At 47.7% G+C, this 19,095-nt stretch overlaps 1 protein-coding gene across 4 annotated transcripts in view; it reads right to left on the bottom strand.

Annotated features, from left to right (window-relative positions):
• LOC131496198 (Fc receptor-like protein 2) overlaps window positions 1–18,765 on the bottom strand; it is a 44,428-nt gene extending 25,663 nt beyond the window's left edge. Inside the window, exons 1-12 of one of the 4 annotated variants that reach the window (XM_058701554.1) lie at window positions 17,963–18,344; window positions 16,570–16,590; window positions 14,371–14,643; window positions 13,837–14,121; window positions 12,113–12,400; window positions 11,440–11,718; window positions 11,046–11,159; window positions 6,373–6,400; window positions 5,274–5,359; window positions 4,968–5,033; window positions 3,317–3,348; window positions 214–2,581 (exon numbers count right to left, since the gene is read on the bottom strand). In XM_058701554.1, coding sequence (XP_058557537.1) covers window positions 2,543–2,581; window positions 3,317–3,348; window positions 4,968–5,033; window positions 5,274–5,359; window positions 6,373–6,400; window positions 11,046–11,159; window positions 11,440–11,718; window positions 12,113–12,400; window positions 13,837–14,121; window positions 14,371–14,643; window positions 16,570–16,590; window positions 17,963–17,993 — 1,542 coding nt within the window. In that variant the 5' untranslated portion in view covers window positions 17,994–18,344 and the 3' untranslated portion in view covers window positions 214–2,542. Of the gene's footprint in view, window positions 1–213; window positions 2,582–3,316; window positions 3,349–4,967; window positions 5,034–5,273; window positions 5,360–6,372; window positions 6,401–10,123; window positions 10,515–11,045; window positions 11,160–11,439; window positions 11,719–12,112; window positions 12,401–13,836; window positions 14,122–14,370; window positions 14,644–16,569; window positions 16,591–17,962 lie in introns of those variants that run through there. The other 3 variants (XM_058701555.1, XM_058701556.1, XM_058701557.1) reach the window with 3 other exon arrangements.
• Window positions 18,766–19,095: the final 330 nt, after the last annotated feature.

Genomic DNA, 19,095 nt, shown 5'->3' with positions numbered 1-19,095 from the left:
ACTGGGATCTCTCAGGAAAAATTCTGCCAGGTTATGGTCTGACTCTGAATAGAGCCTTAGGTTTTGATCTCTCTCAACTGTAACACTATCCAAAGTGTTGACTTAGAAACAAGGATATTCACTGCAATAGTGTCTATCACAGTGAGTGACTGTCATTACCCCAAACGAGTAATTTACAGAACAAATTACCATGTATCCACACGTACAAAGCAATGCCACAAAGATCTTTGATCATTTATTAGTATGAAAACATCACAGAATTTTTTTGACTAAAAACCGATGACAGTAATGATTCCTTTAAAATCACATATTTATGGGGGCGTCTGGGCGGGTCAGTCAGTTAAGCATCTGGCTTTGGCTCAGGTCAAGATCTCACGGTTCAGGCTCTGTGCTAACAGTGCAAAGCCCGCTTAGGATCCTGTGTCTCCCCCCTCCCCATCTCTTCCCCCCCCCCCCCGCACTCACATGCTCTTACGTTCTCTCTCAAAAATAAATAAACATTTAAAACTAAATCAGTAAAATCACCTATTTAGGTATATGAGAGCACATCCATAGAAGACATTCTGGCTGATGGATCTTGAAACCCTAGTAAAATTGTCTGAGTGATGGAAGTAGGAGTGAGTTTAATGGTTATCTTTTTCATTGTCTGTATTCCCAGTTTTTCTACAATGAAGATCTATTACCTTATGTATTAAAATCCATAGGTTTTGGTGGCTCCCCTCAGCTCCAAGTGTCAGCCCCTCAGGTTGCAGAACAGGTCGTAGGCATGTGTGTGAAGTGTGTGGACCAGAGGAGCGTTAAGTGTCAGCTCTTACTCAGGCAGTCCCCGTCTATGGATCAGCATGGCCACTGGCTACTTAGCCATTGGAACAGACCCTGGTAACATGGAGGGATTCCTGACCTGACTGCCTAGAATTTCCCACTGGTTCTCGCAAGCCAGAAATAGCTAGATAAGTAACTTGTAATGAATAAATGTGACTTGGAGTGGCTTAGTGGGAGGCTGAGCAGAGATACATCAAATTACCTAGGTCCCTATATATAGTCTTGGTATGTTCCCTAGAAGTTTTCACACCAGAGTTACTATTAATCACGAGGCTGTGTATACCCTCCAGGGATAGTTGGGTGTAAAGAACAGCGAGGAGAGGTTCATCACTGCTAAAATGGTACCAGGGTTAACGGTCAGACTGAGATTACCCTCACCCTGTCACAATGAGATTGTTGGGATCATGCTAATTCTCAGTCCCTGATGCTCAGAGCTCAGTAGTTTGGTGGTCTTGCCAAGATTGCATCGTTGTCTCAGCATAAAATTGAAATAATCATTGTAACCATTCTTAGTTATTTATTTTTGTCTGATACGCTTCAAATTTGATGTGTGTGGCTTATGAAATATTCCAAATTATCTCTGTGTAGATTAATGATCAAACCCAAGCCTGCAGTCAATTATGTCCTTCCCGTTGGTGACCTACCTTTTGCAGGGAGTGGATTATAAGAGATGCTAACCGAGGAGGTATTTCAGTAAAGATTCTGACACTTGTATTTGATAGTTATTTTGTTAGAGATTCTCATCTCAACGTTTTGAACTTTCTTTGTACCGGGCTTGAGGCTAAGTGATCGTTATGCATATTTTATTTAAGGAATACTTCTTTAGTGCTAACAATGCCAGACACTGTTCCAGGTGATTTATGAACATTTAATCCTCATAATAACCTGTAGGTTTTGCCCATTTAAAGGTGAAGAAATGGAGGCACAGGGAGGTTAAGTGGTTGGTTCAAGACCATGTGATTAGTGGGGGATGGGGTTGGGACACTGCCCCAGGCAAAGGGTCCCAAGGGCTGTGGTCTTCTTACCCCTTATATGAGGGTGCCAATGAATGTAATGGCCATTGTCCATTTCAAACAGATGTAAATACCCTTGTTGTTTTTACATCAATGTGAATTGATTACGTTACAATGAATGTAATGGCCACTGACCATTTCAAACAGAGGTAAATACCCTTGTTGCTTCTACATCAATGTGAATCAGAGTACAAACCAAACATTCAAGAATGGACAAATAAAGCAAGCTCATTCAAGATGCTGTTCCCTCCCACAAACTCAACCCTACATTCTCACAAAAGCAAGAGAGGATTCATTTAAAACTTGAGAGGTCTGTGGAGACAAAGGACAATGAGGTCCCAGTTTGGAAGAGAAAGCAAAGCCCAGAAATGGATTCTGTTCACATCATCTCAGAGTAAGTGTAGGCAAAAGCTCGTCTCTCTTGTTCATTTCTCTTTCTCAACTCTTCGAACATTGAACCTTAAGAGCAGGTAACAGAGATAATCTCACTGCACGGTATCTGGGGTACAATAACACTTCAACCAATGTTGAATGAACAGAAGGAGACATTGGGAAAGAACATGATAACAAAAATGGCAGCCTGCTCATCCCCTGGAGCACATTCTGTCTGTGAGAGGTCATGAGGGTTGGGCGTCTTTATAAGGTTTTATGTAGCCTTTAGTGCTGTTCCATCTTTGTTGGTGATCTGCCCCGCATTCCTCCAAGTGTTACATCTCCTTCACGCCAGAGTAGATGACGTGGGGGTCCTAGGAGAGATGCACAGGTGAAGGAAGAGAAGGAACACATGTTTGAAGACTGCAGCTTCAAGGGCACTGTGGCTGCAGCCTGAAGGACATGGCTCTGAACAGCTAAAGAACCACTGTCTCGATCTTTGCAAGGCTGCCCGTGGCAACGCACATTCTCTAGATTAGGATGATTTGTTCAGTAACACCTTCCATGTCACCTCCACATGGCAGGTCCTTTAAAAGAGGCTCTTTAAAAGAGGCTCTGCAATGACCCTCTTCACCTGGGACAATTCCCCCTGGGCTTTAGCTACCATACTTCAGGGATCCTCACTCTTCAACCACGTGGATGGAGCTAGAGGGTATTATGCTAAGCGAAATTAGCAGTCAGAGAAAGACAACTATGTCCTTCCCGTTGGTGACCTACCTTTTGCAGGGAGTGGATTATAAGAGATGCTAACCGAGGAGGTATTTCAGTAAAGATTCTGACACTTGTATTTGATAGTTATTTTGTTAGAGATTCTCATCTCAACGTTTTGAACTTTCTTTGTACCGGGCTTGAGGCTAAGTGATCGTTATGCATATTTTATTTAAGGAATACTTCTTTAGTGCTAACAATGCCAGACACTGTTCCAGGTGATTTATGAACATTTAATCCTCATAATAACCTGTAGGTTTTGCCCATTTAAAGGTGAAGAAATGGAGGCACAGGGAGGTTAAGGGAGACAAGATGGGGAACCTTCCAGGAGTCGAGCTTACCTTGTTCTCCAAAATTGTCCTTCTGGTGTTTTCTGTGGAGGAAAAAATATTACTGAGCTCTTGGGTTTCCACTTAGACCTCATTCCCAGACTTGATGCACCAGAGCACAGGATGGCTGTTCTTAACGTGTAGGTTTCCAGCTTCTTCCGCTCTGATGTAAACTCCATGCCTTAATGTTGTCCCCTCTGAAGTCCTTCTAAGACCACCCATGCTCTAAGCCCTCCACCAACCCTTGCTGAACAAAATCCTTCTTCTCTTTGATGCAACTTCTGTGGATTATTGACAATATTCTGTGAGGGCTCACTTTCCCGTCATCTCTCTATGCTCTTCAGATAACAACCACAGTGGTTCACGCTCCATAGAGAAGGAACCAGAAGACCCAGATAAGGGGGGTGGGGAGATCCTGAGTCACACCAGCTTGAGGGCATGGTGGCTGCTTCTTTCTCCCTTCACTGCAGGTGGGCAGTGTGGGACTGGATCTCCTCCCTGCCCTTGGTCACCCACCAACACCTGCAGGGAAACCGGCTGTGCTGCTGGTGGCCACTGGCTCCTACAGAAGTAGCTGGGAGCACAAAGCCCATGTTTGAAGACTGCAGCTTCAAGGGCACTGTGGCTGCAGCCTGAAGGACATGGCTCTGAACAGCTAAAGAACCACTGTCTCGATCTTTGCAAGGCTGCCCGTGGCAACGCACATTCTCTAGATTAGGATGATTTGTTCAGTAACACCTTCCATGTCACCTCCACATGGCAGGTCCTTTAAAAGAGGCTCTGCAATGACCCTCTTCACCTGGGACAATTCCCCCTGGGCTTTAGCTACCATACTTCAGGGATCCTCACTCTTCAACCACGTGGATGGAGCTAGAGGGTATTATGCTAAGCGAAATTAGCAGTCAGAGAAAGACAACTATCATAGGACTTCACTCATGTGTGGAATTTAAGATACAGAACAGATGAACATAAGGAAAGAGAAGTAAAATAATATAAAAGCAGGAAGGGGAACAAAACATGAGACTCTTAAATACAGAGAACAAACTGAGGGTTGCTGGAAGGGTTGTGGCTGGGGGGATGGGCTAAACAGGCAAGGGGCGTTAAGGAGGACACTTGTTGGGATGAGAACTGGGTGTTATGTATAAGGGAGGAATCTGGAATCTACTCCTGAAATCAGTATCACACTATATGCTGACTAATTTGGATATAAATTAAAAAATAAAGATATAAATAAGTATGTAAAGTCCCCAAAGAAAGATTGAAATTTGAGTAGTTGAGTACTTTCGTTAGTATTAATAATGAAATTTGACTTGTTGAAATGGATAATGGTCATATTATGCTCAACTTTAAAAAAAGAAAATAAAAAAATAAAAGATATTCTCACTCTTACCTGACTTGATTTTTGTATCCCAGATTCTCCCTAATTGTCTATTCTCAACTGACCATCTGTTTGTATGTGTGTGTGTGTGTGTGTGTGTGTGTGTGTGTGTGTGTGTTTTAATTCAGCTTCTCCACAAGAACCTTCCTGCAAATATCTCTTGCTCCCTCTTGGGTCTGCAGATTTCACATCAAGGGCAAGGATTGTATTAAAGCCTCCACTGCACATCCGGTCCCACTTTCTTGGGAAGATGCATCTGACAAGAACCACTCTGGAGTTTCTCACCTGAGTCTTCTGGTAGCTGGATGCTACAGACAAAGGAATAAACCACATCCCCATCTCCAGGGTCCACTGCAGGGAGAAGACAATGGTTCACAGGTGTCCGTGGACAAGGGTTCAAACTTCATATGTGCCTTCCCAGTCCCCTGCTCCGTGACTGTCCTCCCAACCCCAGCATGATTCTGAGGGTCGCTTCTTTATTGAGACTGGGCCTCTTGGAGGCAGGGCGTCCAGACCACCCCATGGTTTTCTCCACCTGCTTTCTTCCCTCCCAGCCGCAGCTCTGGAGCCCCTTCTAGTGGGGAGACTCACCATTGACATAATCTGGCTGCAGGTCCTCGATGGCTGGGGATGGGCTGGAGGGGGTGGACGCCTGAGAATTTGCACTGGGAACATCTCTGAGAGAAAGGAAACTCACTACATGACAGTTTCCAGGGAAAGAGCAAGAACAGAGAGGAGGCAGGCTGGGGAGAGACTGGGGAGAAGCCAGGAAGATACAGCACTTGGCTCTGGTGATTTGGTGGCCCTTTGTCTAGACTCTCAGGGGTGGTCTTTCAGGCATCACTTCAGGGGGGCAGGCGGAGACAGGCCACATAATCACAATGTCCTTTCCTAACGACTGAGCCAACCAGGCACCCCCACAATGTACTTCTTTAATAAGATGGCCACTCTGATCTGGCAAAAATATTCTATTCCTCGTCTTTAGCTTTTTCAAAAGTTATAAGTAAGATAATGATATTGCCCCTGCTTTAATTTTTTTTTCCTATAAACTCTCTTTAGAACTCCATCTGTGTCTTTCTTATCAGTTTCTCTCTCTCTCTTTTGTTTATTGTACACATCTTATATTCTCCATGACACAATATGTCCCCTGTGGAAATAAATCTCATTTTATGCATACTTTCACACCTTTAAATATCTAACAAAAACTTGCTCATACATTATAAGTACTCCATAAATAATCTTGGTTATGTGAATTACGAAATTCACTTAGAAATATCGAATCCTTGTGTGCCTGGGTGGCTCAGTTGGTTGAGTGTCTAACTCTTAGTTTTGGTTCAGGTCATGATCCCAGGGTTGTGTTGGGCTCCACGTTGAGCTTGGAGTATGCTTGAGATTCTGTTTCTCTCTCTCTCTCTCTCTCTCTCTCTCTCTCCCCCCCTGCCCCTCCCCTATTCATGCTCACTCTCTCAAAATAAAAAAATTAAACAAGAAATACCGAATCTTATGAAGATAACACCTAGAATTGTGGCCTGAGACAGCACCCTGATAGCAGAAATGTAGTGAATAGACACGGGTGAGTGTCACAGAGAGATACTGTGTAATTTGCGCAAGCAGAAGGAGCAGAAAGTATTTAAAATTGTGAATGAGGAAGGTCTCTGGAGTTCCCAGTTTCAATAGGAAAAGTTCTCACCTGAGTGCATTAGTGACAGAGTGTCTTCCTGAAAATCAGATGAAGGAACATTCATTTTAGAGGAGGAGGCTTTAGCTCTTAAAACTCTCACCCAACTTAATCACATGTTGTTACCGGCAGGATGGAGGACACAGAGTAGGGATCCAGTTATATTGTGTCCTGATAACTACTTGTTCCCTCCGACGTGGTCGGTTGGACAATCCATTCTTTTTTCCCCACTGATTTGACACACCACTTCAGATGACAAACCCCATGGGGATGGGTCACTGTTTCTGGATTTTTTTATTGCTGTTTTGATTGTTGCAAAAATATATGTTAACTGCTGGTGACTTTACTGCTTTCCTTATTTGGACTTTGAGGGTTCTCACTTTTTAGATGTTCTGATATTAGCAACTCCAAGTCTAAAGCAGTGGTCTTGGGGTAAGGCTTGATGTTGACATTCATAGGACCCAATGGGCCCTCCTTTGCACCGTTTAGCTTTTCAGGGAGATGTAGAACAAGAAACATGGCGTCTCAGCATGGAAGTATGGGCTGTGTCACCAGAGGGAGTCTTTACAGTGTCAAGAAACTCTTTCCTGGTCCTTCACCTAAGAGCTGAGGGGACAAGTCCACATGGATGGGAGCAGGGACCACTACAAGGGACACAGTTAGTCTCAAGGGTTGCACTGCACTTGGGGGTATGCCCACTGTGCCTCCCATCAAACATTTGTAATCCCACCCAGAGCCCTTCTGGTTTAAGTGCAGCTCAGCAAACATGAAAAACCTCGCCTGGTAATACAGCCAGCACTCCAACTTTATCAGGATTTCAGGAGACAGTGTTGGAAGGCTAACCTAAGTGTATTCTCCAAAGAGAATGAGGAACTAATTTATTTTCTTCAAGGAAAGGAAGAATGACCTCAGGATTTTCTACCAAGCCAAACAGTCACTCAACCATAAGGCAAGGCACACATATCTTCAAACAGTATGAAATCAGGGTGTGTGATCCTAGCAACTCCTTATTGAATACATTATTTTAAAAATGGATTTAAAATGGACTTCTTAAGCACTTTTGAATATTAACAAAAGTCGATGAAATCTTGGCTTCCAAAGAAAACTTCAAAAATAGTCTATAAAGTGAGTATGATATCAACAATCTTAGATCTTAGTGGAGCAGATAATTCACAACAAAACCATGAAGAAACCTAGATGTGTCTATAACTTGTACATTTAAGGGAATTAAGTCTTAAGGTGCTGAGTGCATGGATAAATATATAAGATGGAGGAAAGCAAATACATTAAATATCTGATTTGTTCTAGAGAATAGCACCAACGGGAAAAATGCTGCAACTAAGAAAAGCAGGAATTTCAGATTTCGAAAGCAAACTGGTAGATGAAATAAATGATTCTAGGGGCTTCACTTTGCAATCCAGAGGATGGATACGCTGTGCCATTCAAGAACGTGAATGAGAAAGAACGGAGGACGGAAGCGAGAAGAATCACAGGGAAGCGCAGGACTTCACTCAGTTCCAAGGAAGGAAATTTGGAAGCCTGGATAAAACAGGTACTTTTCTAGGAAAAGTCCCCAGAAGATAAAGGAAACGTGAAGAGAATGTGGCGTCAGGATGGGGTGTGTTCTGCTGCATTAACAAGCGAGGCTCAACTTGTGGGGGATTTGCGTTTGCAAATTTCCCATTTGTGCTGCAGACCTGTCAGAAGTCTGCTGGTGGGGGAGTGTCTGTCACCACAGTCACTCAGGGACTGAGGCTGCCAGAGGCCACACCAGCCGGAGACACTGTCCACTCAGCATGTGTGTGCCTGGTCACCGGCACACGGGAAGGAGAAGGGGCATCAGCATCTCACTCGTAAATACTTCTGACAGGAAACAACATGTACTGCTTCTGCGGACCTGTCTCTGGCCACATGGAACTTCAAGGAGACAGGGAAACACAGACTGTCCACATGCCCGGAAGTAAAGGAGGGCTGGGTGAACATTAGCAGCGTCTCTCACAAGATTGGTTACAAGAGCAGAAACAGAGAAAGTTCCAGAAGACCTGCTCCCCCAAAGCCCCACCAGGTGAAGTTTCCATAGGGGAGCACGTAGACTCTTTAAAAAAACAGATAATTAGACTGCTATGTAAACTATTCCAGAACATACAAAACATATAAAAAGTAGGACAACGTTGAGCTTCTTTTTGCAAAAATAGAATAACATGGAGTACAAAACCTGGAAAAGATCATGATAACAACAAAGCTGGCAAATGTCACACATTACCATCAAGGAAGAAAACTTCAAAAGAATGCTAGTTTTTCTTAAAAATGCACCATCAAAATTGGGGTTTTTATCAGGAATGCAAAGATGAGTCAACATTAAGTATTCTGGTATAATTTAATTAATTGATTTAATAGATGAAAGAGAAAGATTATATTATTATCTTCACAGGCACTAACAAGGTATTAGCAAAAATTAAAAGTTGTTTCTGAGAAGTAGTCTTGATAAAGAAAACTGGAACTTCTCTAGAAGGAGTATTTGAATATAGTATATAGCAGAGAAATACTAGAAAAATTTCCCTCAAAAACAAGGGCTAGACAAGCGCATCCACGTAACATAACATTTCAGAGGCCCTTGGGCATATAATTAGACATGAAAAATAAATTGCTTAAAAATTGAAAAAGAGAAAGTAAATGTTTTATTGCTTTGTAGATTGTTTCTATATTAAAAGAAAACAATAGTATATTGGTGTATAACTTGAAAGAGTGGGAGAATTCAACACAGTGGATGAATTAGAAATTATTTTAGATAAACTACCTCTCTCTTCATAGACATATTTTTATCAGTTAAAAACCATAGTGAAAGAAAAAACAATATCGCAATTCCTTAGTCTTAGATGGTCTGTTTAAAAATATAACTTCCGCTGAACTTGAAAAAACTGAGCTACATTTTCACCATCTGGAAAAGGAATGACTGATGACTTTCCAAAATTTCTCTCACTCGGTGGTAGTTGATAGGTCTAAGGGAACATTTTGTAGGAGCTTAAAAAGTTTATCTTGCGACTCTGTTGTCGTCTATGCTTGTCCTGTATCTTACAGATTAATAAATGACACCTCAGGATGCCTGGGTGGCTCACTCGATGAAGCGTCTGACTTCAGCTCAGGTCATGATATCACAGCTCGTGGGTTCAAGCCCCACCTTGAGCTCTGTGTTGACAGCTCAGAGCCTGGAGCCTGCTTCAGATTCTGTGTCTCCCTCTCTCTCTCTCTCAAAAATAAAATAAATATTTTTTAAATTTTAAAGAAAAAAATGACACCGCTGGAGCTGGGGAAACTTGCAAGAGGAGAATTGTTCAGGTCAAGAGTCTCTATGTGCAGGCTTGAGGCTTTCTGACCAGGCCAGTGTGGACACTGGGTCTTAGCTCTGCCCTCTACTGGATATGAGCACCTCGGCCCACTCAACTTCCCCAAGACTGTTAAACCCGGACCATGATGCACACTTCCAAATGATTTTTTTATAATTACACATAATATGTGTAAGCTCGTCATACGTAACAGATGCAATAGTTGGTCATTGGCAACGTGTTTTGGCTAGCAGTATGCTAGTTTTGGCTAGCAATGACCAATAGTTGGTCATTGGCAACGTGTTTTGGCTAGCAGTATGCTAGTTTTGGCTAGCAATGACCAATAGTTGGTCATTGGCAACGTGTTTTGGCTAGCAGTATGCTAGTTTTGGCTAGCAATGACCAATAGTTGGTCATTGGCAACGTGTTTTGGCTAGGGATCAGTAGGAGCTACCCCTTCGAGGAGTTTCCTCAATTCTTGGTCTTAAAAATAACGTTACAAAGATAATGCACGGTCGTGCTAACACGGCAGCAGCTCTATGGGAGTGTCGGTTATGGAAGGTGGGGTCTCGTGCTTCTAGGGATGGTGGAGGAAACGGAACTGGCCTTTTTTCTGAGAACTGGAGATATTGGACAAAATCCTGGCGGAAGTCTATGTACTGGTGCTGAAGAGGGGACAGGACAGGGAAGAGCCTCCCAGGCCAGGTTGGAGAGGGGAGAGGCTCCAGGAGAGAGGCCTAGGTGGAACTGCTGGCCCCCCCATGGCACTTGCTTCCAGAAGTCTGGTGGGAGGAAGGCAGGGACTGGCATCGTGGTGATTCGTGTGGAAATCTAAAAAACATGGCTGCGAGTTCTTTAACATTTAGAGCTGTCTTTGGAGTGGAGACTGTGCCCTCTCCCCTTGCATCTGGGCAAGTGTTAGGTACTTGACCTGATGAGATTGTGGTGGACGTGCGTGACACTGTGGTCTGAAATTAGTTGGAAAAAGACATTGAGACTCACTACCACACTTGCTTTTGAAGCAGAAGCCACCATGTAAAACTGTGACGCGTAAAAAGAATTGATGAGATTTGGGGAGCTTCCTTCCCTCCTTCCTTCCTTCCTTCCTTCCTTCCTTCCTTCCTTCCTTCCTCCTTCTTCCTTTCCTCCCTCCCTCCCTTCCTCTCTCCCTCCCTTCCTCCCTTCCTTCCTTCTTCCTCCCTCCCTCCCTTCCTCCTTTCTTTTCTTCTTTTCCTTTCTCTCTCTCTCTCTTTCCTTCCTAATTTCTTAATTTCTCAATTCTCCTTTCCTGTCCAATCTCTATCAGTAATGGAAAAGTTCACAGCAATAAAGGACAATGAAAACAAACAGTAGATGACCAACCGGGTGTCTTGTGGAACCTGCAGTAAAACAGCAGAGCAGCACCAACACAAGCAGGGACACCCAGCAGCCCGAGAGCTCTGTCTGTGACATGTTCTTCTCTGTAGCTGCTGGTCCCTGAGGGAAGAGACCAGCGCGTCAGCCTCAGAGGGTAAAGCCTGGAATCCCCATCAATACTATGCAGGAATGGTGGTCACGCAACGTTATCTAAGTGTAACGTGCACTTTCCAGGTTAGTGTGGAGAAAAAGAGGTGGCCAGGCACCGAGACCACCTTCTCCAACCTCCCACCACCTAGACCTCCACCTACCTTCCGAAACCCCAATATGGTACCAAGGAAGATGGATGGGGCAGAGGCACTGGTCATAATGGTCCTGTATCCAGGGACCATCAACCCACCTGAGAGGCTGAGTGGCACCACCTCGCTGCGCCGGGCCCCGAGACCATTGTCGGCCTCGCAGGAGTAGTTTCCAGAATGTTCTGCGGTCAGAGACAGGTTGAAGGACGCTCCTCCTCCAGAGGGGGCCGAGCTGTTCCCCAGGGGGACGTCCTCGTGATAAAACCGGTACAGGATGGGGGGAGAGCCCCTCTGGGCCTCGCAGTGAAGCTCGACCACGTCCCCCTCCACGGCCTGGGCCCTGGGTGCTGTGATGGATAGGATTGGGCAGGACGCTGGGACTGAGGGAGACAGGGAGCCGTGGACAGGGTTTGTGAGGACATGGCAGACACAGACCCCCCAGACTAGGACCTCAGCAACGGGCCTGGCCTCTCCGACCCTCAACAACATCTTTAAGAATTTGGGAGAAAATCAATTCTGGGGAAGTATCTGGAGACACGGTCATGTGTAATTCTCAGCGTGTGTTTTTCTAATGCCAGTCCAGCCCCCTTTGTAATTCCCTTCTAGGAAAAGAAAGACATCCACAGTTTAACTTGCAAGGGTAACCCATCCTTCCATTGCTGTTGGTGTTGCATAGCACCGACCCCTGGACCCTCCAGCCCCTTCCTCGGGACCCCCAGGACTGTGGCCTTGGCTCTGGGGTTTCTGTCTGGGCTGAATCAGAGCGCAACTCACTTCTCACAAGGATACTCAGCACCTTGCTCTGGATGGGCCCGTGGCCGTTGTCCGCTCTGCAGTAATAACGGCCAGCATCGCGCTCCTGCACAGCTGGGACCTCCAGCTCCCCCGACAGGGAACGCTGGGTCTTCTTCCCCACGCTGGTTCCTGTGGCCTCTCTGTGCCAGGAAAATGTGATGTTTCCTGTGCCTTCGGTCACCGAGCAGAGCAGGACCAGGTTCCTTCCTTCGATCACCTGGCCCCTGGGGGCCCGCATCTCTAAGCTTACGTTAGAGACAGGCACTCCTAGATGGACAGAAGATGGCAGGTGAGAACCTGACCGCGGAGGACTCTGGGACCAGGTGGTGCAAGAAGTGGGTGCACGGGCGTTGCCCCCGTAATCCACTGTAAGTACAGAAAGGTGGGGGATCCGCAGCGAGTGCCCTTGAAGAATGTGGATAAGACACTGCATGCCCCAACCCCAATCCCACCTAATTTCAGGGCGTCACTAAAGAACGTGTCATCTGCTCCACGAGACAGGAAGTATTTCTGGGGCGGGGGGGAGGAGTCGCTGTCCAGACCAATGCCTTGAGCACAGAGTGAGGGGGTCCCCGTAGCATCACTCCTACCTTGGAAGAGACGCTGCTCCCACTAACAATATCTGTGACCATTCCTTCGTTATTCCCAATTTCAAGGCTCAACACGAATCACCACCCCTCCTCCGACTGCTTAGTTCATTCTGATTTCTGCTTTCTCTGATGCTTCCCTTAGCCGCCTGCACTGGAGCACCGTGGTGCCTTCTAATAAACCAGCTTGGGTTGAATGCCAGCATGTGGGACTGTAGACAGAGCCACTGTGGAGCATGTGCCCAGCCCACTGCTAAATGCAAAGGCACCCAGGGATCATTGAAGGCATGACTGATGGACATTACTTTAATAAAGAAGAGAAAGATTATAAGGAGTGTTTAAAAGAGAAGAAGAAAAGCCCCAAATGGAGTATTTGTCCTTCACTGACGGCCAACTGAGACTTAATTATGGTTTCAGCCAATCCTAGGGATGTGACCTCCTAATGTTTTTTTTTTTTTTAAGTTTCTGTATTTTGAGAGAGACAGAGAGAGTGCAAGCGAGGGGAGGGGCAGAGAAAGAGGGAGAATCCCAAGCAGGCTCCACACCATCAGTGCAGAGCCCATGGGGGGCTCGAACTCACAAGACCGTGAGATCATGACCTGAGCCGAAATCAAGAGTCAGACGCTTAACCCGCCGAGGCCCCCAGGTGCCCTGGCAATGTGACCTTCTAAAAGTCAGTCTGAAATTCCTGGATCCACACGAGGTCATCTGCATGATAAAACGAAAACCGAAAAAACCCCTGCAGTTTCCTCCCCACAAAGATGTTCCGGACCTGAAACGATGCTTTTTAAATTTTCTCATCACTCCCTGGCCCCACCTCCTGCCTATAAAAACCTTCCGCTTTGCGCATCTCTGAGCATCTCTCCACAGGCTGGCTGGGGTCCAGCTGACTCATGAATGGCTTGATAAAGCCAATTCAGTCTTTGCATTTGCTCCATTGGATTCGGTTTTTCAACGGGGGCTTTGTCCGATTGTCATTTTTACGAAATGCCCGTTTTCTAGCTCAGTTCCCACTTTCCAGAGGGACAGGAGCTGCACAAGCTCCCGAAAGACTAGGCGTCTGGAGAGGGGCTGAAGGACCCCTGTCCCCCGGTGCTCAGACCCACTGCCGCTTACTCCGCACGTGAATCTGCGACTGGAGGCTCTGTTTTCTGACGCTGGGAGTCACTGTCTCTGCCTCGCACCAGTAGGACCCTGAGTCTCCACTCCACATGGCAGGGACCCTGAGCTCCGGGGAGCTGCTCCAGCCGGACCCCAGGGCTCTGCCATCTCTAAAGAAGCAAAATCGGAGCTGGGCATCTGACCTCCGTGGAGAAAGCTTGGTCTCACAGGTCAGCGTCACTGGGTTCCCCTCGATGGCCCGGAAGGGGCTGACTGTGAGCACAGGACGTGGAAATAGCTCTGGAAAGAAGGGTCACAGTGAGGTGCAAGGTTCCTGCTGAAAAGCCACCCCAGCAAACAAGACATTCAGACCAGCCGTGTCACCCAACACATGGTCTCCCTTCCTGCTGTCGGACTACGAGACTCGGGTTCCCCTCTGGTCGGCGTGCGGGGGTGGGGGTGGGGGGTCAGGTGCCCCTCCCAGGACCTGCCCTGCTCTGTCTGCTACCCTCCCGTCCAGCCCCTGTCCCGCAGGAGGGAAGACTGTACCTTGAACTTCAATCCTTACACTTCTTGAGGTTTTTTCCTTTTGGAAAGGAAAGATAGGCCAAACAGGAGAAACAGCACAGTGATAAGTGCCACTGTCACTCAAAACTGCTCTTTGGATAGAAAAGTTGGAGAGTTCGCTTGAAAACTGTAACTCTTCTCCGTCCTTGTAATATGACACCCTCTTGACTTTCCACCAGTCGTTTTTCTTCTGGCATGTCAGATCTATTCTGTCTCCTTCAAAGACGGCAGAGGGAGCCACGAGGGTCAGCCAGTCTGCAAGAGAAGGGGTGAGGGGGACGCAGATGTTGACCTGTCTCTTTGCTGTTGGGCAGCGAGAGGGTGTCCGTGTGGCCCCTTCCCCTTTTGGCAGGATGGAGGTTCCAACCCGCGCCTTAATTACTCGGGGCCGCCTCCTATTTTTGTCCTGAGGGGGTCTCTGAGTCAGCTTGGGCTGCTGTAGCAAAATACTATGCGTTGGGTGTCTTCTCGATGACAGACATTTCTTTCTCCCGGTTCGGGAGCCTAAAAGTCCAGGACCAAGGTGCCGGCGCAGCTGGGTTCTGGTGGGGTCCCTCTTCCAGGCTGTAGACTGCTGACTTCTTGTGTGTTTGCACGCGCAGCTCTCCGGCCTCTTTTTCTGAAGGCACTAATCCCATCACGAGGACCCTGCCTCCATGACCTCGTGACCTCCCAAGGGCCCCACCCCCACATACCGTCTGCTGGGGATTAGGGTTTCAACATGCGATTTGGGGGGTGGGGACTCAAACATTCAGCTCATTGCAGAGGTCTCAGCGTAAACTTCTTTTTCTACATGGATGCGGGAGCGTCCTGCTGGTGCTTCTCCTGCCCGGCTCTGTCTATTGGTGATGTCACCCGGGGGACCATTGTCCTCAGGGGACACTTTGCTTTCCTGCCCCCTCTGCTTTTATCCAGGCTTTAAGGGCCCCGCACTGTGCTCTGAATTCACATTCTGCCCTGTCTTCTCGCCTTGCCGGTGGAAACCGCCAGGGGGCTCAGATCACTGGGGAGTCAACTGGCTATTGGAATGGGATCCAGTGTCTCAATCCTCAGAAATTGCCCCCTTGAGCATTTTCTAGAAAATTTCCCCATCCCTTCAATGAGTAATAAGGTGGAGCTGACCTTTAATCCAAGGGTCAGCTCTTAGGTGACTGACTTTCACGAGAAAAAAAGTCATTGCCAAAAATAAGCGTCCCCTGGGGCCGTTTCTCCGTACCAGACCGCGTTCAGCGTCTGGGGCATTTGCATTATATTTTAGGGTTGTAGTTGAGGATTCCGACCTCCAGGTGAGAAACTAAGCTATATCTCAACACAAATCTTCTAACACTGTTCAACTGTAGCAGGACTGGCAGAATCTGGAGGTGCAGTGGAAGGAGGCAGAATTCGGTCACGTAAGAGACAAAGCGTCTCCTAAAACGCGGAACCAGAACCCGAGCCCTTTCACAGGAGTTTGATGAAATTTGGACGACGTGTGACTGGCTGTCCATGCGGAGAACCAGATTTACCTGTTGGGCACTGGGGGACAATCTGGGTTGTAAAACGTGGAGTTAGAAGGGCAGACGAGGTGGGTTGCGGAAACTATTAGATTAATTGGAGATGTTTGCCTTCCTGCAGTGACAGGGACCGGATCCCCTGGGGACTCGGCTGTGGGACTTATAATCAAGCTGATTTTTAAACCACGGGTACAGACTTCATCCAGAAACTGGAAGAATTCCCCGGGGAGAATGCTGTCGGGGGAAGACAGATGAGAGTCTGTCATCCCAGGACGGTTCCTTGGGGCCCCGAGAGCCCCTTCCACCGGTGGTGGCCCTGGCCGGAGAAGCATGATGGCACAGGACCGTCCGACCACGCAGACGCTCTTAGCCAGAGCTGTGAGGACCTTCAGCCGGACCTTGTGGAGGAGCCGGGGTCCCAGGGCCTGGAGAACCATCCTCCCACATGGGCCCATGTCCAGCCTGCACATTTCCACACGCCTCCCTCCCTGCGGGCTGTGGCCACATGGCGGACGCGGGCCTGGGCAGGCCGGGCACACCCTCCTCACCCAGCCAAGCAGAGCAGCCACGGGGCAGGCTGTCCCAGGGGAACAGTGACACCGGAACGTCTCTGAGGCCTCTCCTTGTCCTACTCTGCAGGACCTCGTGGGACCCGGACCCCGAGAACAACAGGCCAGAGGTGACTCACCTGATTTTCCATCGACTGGAGCTGTGGGGACATCAGAAACCTGAGGTTAGCCCCGAGCGTTTGCCCCTACAATTTAGAAATCTATTATCATTCGGCTAGAGTGCCCCCAAAGTTCCCATCACTCCCTTTTCTGTACTCTACTCCATTATCACCAACAATCCCACCCCCCCAACCTCAACTGGCCCCCCCCGCTCATGTCACATCCACAAGGCTGGTGCAAACCCATCCCTGGACCGAAGGGACCACCTGAGGCACGTCCCAGGGATGGACACTGGGTATCCAGCGACTCTCTCCTTTTCCTTGTCCTTCCCCCGTCCCCGTCGACCACCTCCACACCCGGTGTGTCGACTACACCATGACACGGCATCCCGAGTCACCAAGAGTCCATAGGGAAACACGCCCAGTCAGAGTGAGTAGTGTGAGCCCTGAAAGGCGGGGGTTTTCTGTTGTGTAAAGCCCGACCTTGTGCCTGACTTAAGCTTTGATGCTAAGGCACCCATTTCAAAGACAGTGACGGCCACAAGCTGCAGGCCAAGAGCCTGTCTCCTCCCCCCACTCTGAGGCTCTTCTGTTCTTGGGGGCTCGGTTGATTTCCGTAACTGACCATGTGGGCCACTTGATTTATTGTCTTCTCGTGCTTCAAATTCCCACTCATTTGTTTTAATTCTCCAACAAAGAGTGAGCCTCCACCCCAGGACGAGCAGAACCCCGGACCCAGGCTCTGTCTCTCCCCTCCAACTCGCTGTGCGGTCCCGGGGTGCTGTGGAACTGCCCGGCCCTGGAAGTAACAAACCTGTCATTTTTCAAAGCTTCCTGACCATTTATGCCGAAGGGCATCTTGCCTTCTTAATAAGACCCACGAGGGCTGGACCGGCCATAACCTTGCTTACCGACAGGCGGAGAGCAGCACAGTTTTGAAAGCCGAACCCACCTTGAGCAGATTCCCTTTCCCTGGCCACGTTTTATGTGAGAGTCCTTTTACTCATTAACAAATGTTAGCGCCTCCTGAATGTGGAGAAAGGATTCTTGTTTCCCTGGTAGCAGACGGCTAACGGAGGGGCCTCAGCAAAGAGTGTCCACGCGTCTCTGAACCCAGTCTTGGAGAGATGTGTGTGAGTAGTTCTCAGGGAGGAGTAGTAAATGTTGAAATTATGAAAACTGGATTCATGAGAACATATCACTAATTACTAATTATCTAAGATCATAAGCCTTGAACACTAAGGGTGAGGATGCGTTACCGTCTGACTTTCCCCTCGGACTCTGCTATCTAAGCTGCAAGCAGAGACCTGAGCATTTCCACTGATCCCCGGGCTCTGATAAACCCTTAGGGCGTCCAGGGGCTGGAGACCCCGTCAGCTGCCACCTCAGTCCTGATGCACATTATGGGACTCACCAAAGATGACCAGCAGTGACCACAGCAGCATGAGGACCTGGGTCAGCTATCCGAGAAGAGACGTCCCTTTGGCCACCCGCTGGAGTCTGTGTGCAGGGAATGGAAACGGCTTTTCAAAGTAAGTTGTATACAATTAGCAAAAAAAGGAAGTAGAAGGGCTTGTCAGTGTCTGGCCACTGTCTTCTTTCCTATAGGCGCTGAGACAATGCAGATGGTCCCTCTAGATGCAAAGAAACTCCTCCTCCTGATGCTGATGACAGTTACACTTAACTTCTGTCTGCTGGTGCCTTGGGCATGGCTGTAAGTGCTTTACGCTCACAGAGTTATTTGGTGCCCTGAGCAAGCTTCTGAAGTGCACACTATCCCAGTTACATGACTGGGGAAACTGAGGCACCAGAGAAGGCAAGCAATTGACCAAGATCAGCATGGCCACTTTCCAGTAGCGACAGCTGGGAGTCAAACTCAGGAGGGCCCATTCCACAGTCTGGCTCTCAAACGCTGTCACATCTTACTGTGACACCATGCTTCTCAATGATCCTTAGGATAGTAGGGCCATTTCTGCAGCCACGCGGGGTTCTCGGGCGAAGATTTTTTCAGCCTTCCGGAACGGGATGTTGCTAAGATTCAAACCGCTTGTCCTGGTATCATTGAAAACGTTGTCTTCTTCCGTATTTCTAATCCATACTGCTCCCGATGCAGCCACACCCTCCAGGGCACGCATCCCCAAAGCCGTTTGTCACTCCCATTCTCATCAGAGGTGGTCCCCACAGGTGTTGTGTGTAACAGTCCCCTCGGGCAGGCTGGACAGGCAGGTGTACGTTGCCTTTTTGGACTATATGTAGCCTGAAACTTTAAATCACAAAATCATAGCTGTTTGTAACCTGTGGGCTGACTGACAGTGAAGCGATCATAGGCTCAACGTCCTCTGTTCAGGTGAATATTCACCATTGTCACTCACCATAAACGTCATCTGTTCAGGTGAATACTCAACATTATCACTCACCACAAACATAGTTTCCCTTTGGGACACGTTGGTGTCGTATGTGATGTCATACATCGTTATCATCAAAGCTTTGCTTATAGCAGTGGAAAAAAAGTGCTGAAAACGCCCAAAAAGGCAGGTAAAAAAAATA

This window comes from Neofelis nebulosa, chromosome 15, assembly GCF_028018385.1.
Source record: "Neofelis nebulosa isolate mNeoNeb1 chromosome 15, mNeoNeb1.pri, whole genome shotgun sequence".
Classification (NCBI taxonomy): domain Eukaryota; kingdom Metazoa; phylum Chordata; class Mammalia; order Carnivora; family Felidae; genus Neofelis; species Neofelis nebulosa.
The sequence above is the reverse complement of the archived record's forward strand: the minus strand, read 5'-3'. Positions and strand labels throughout refer to the sequence as shown.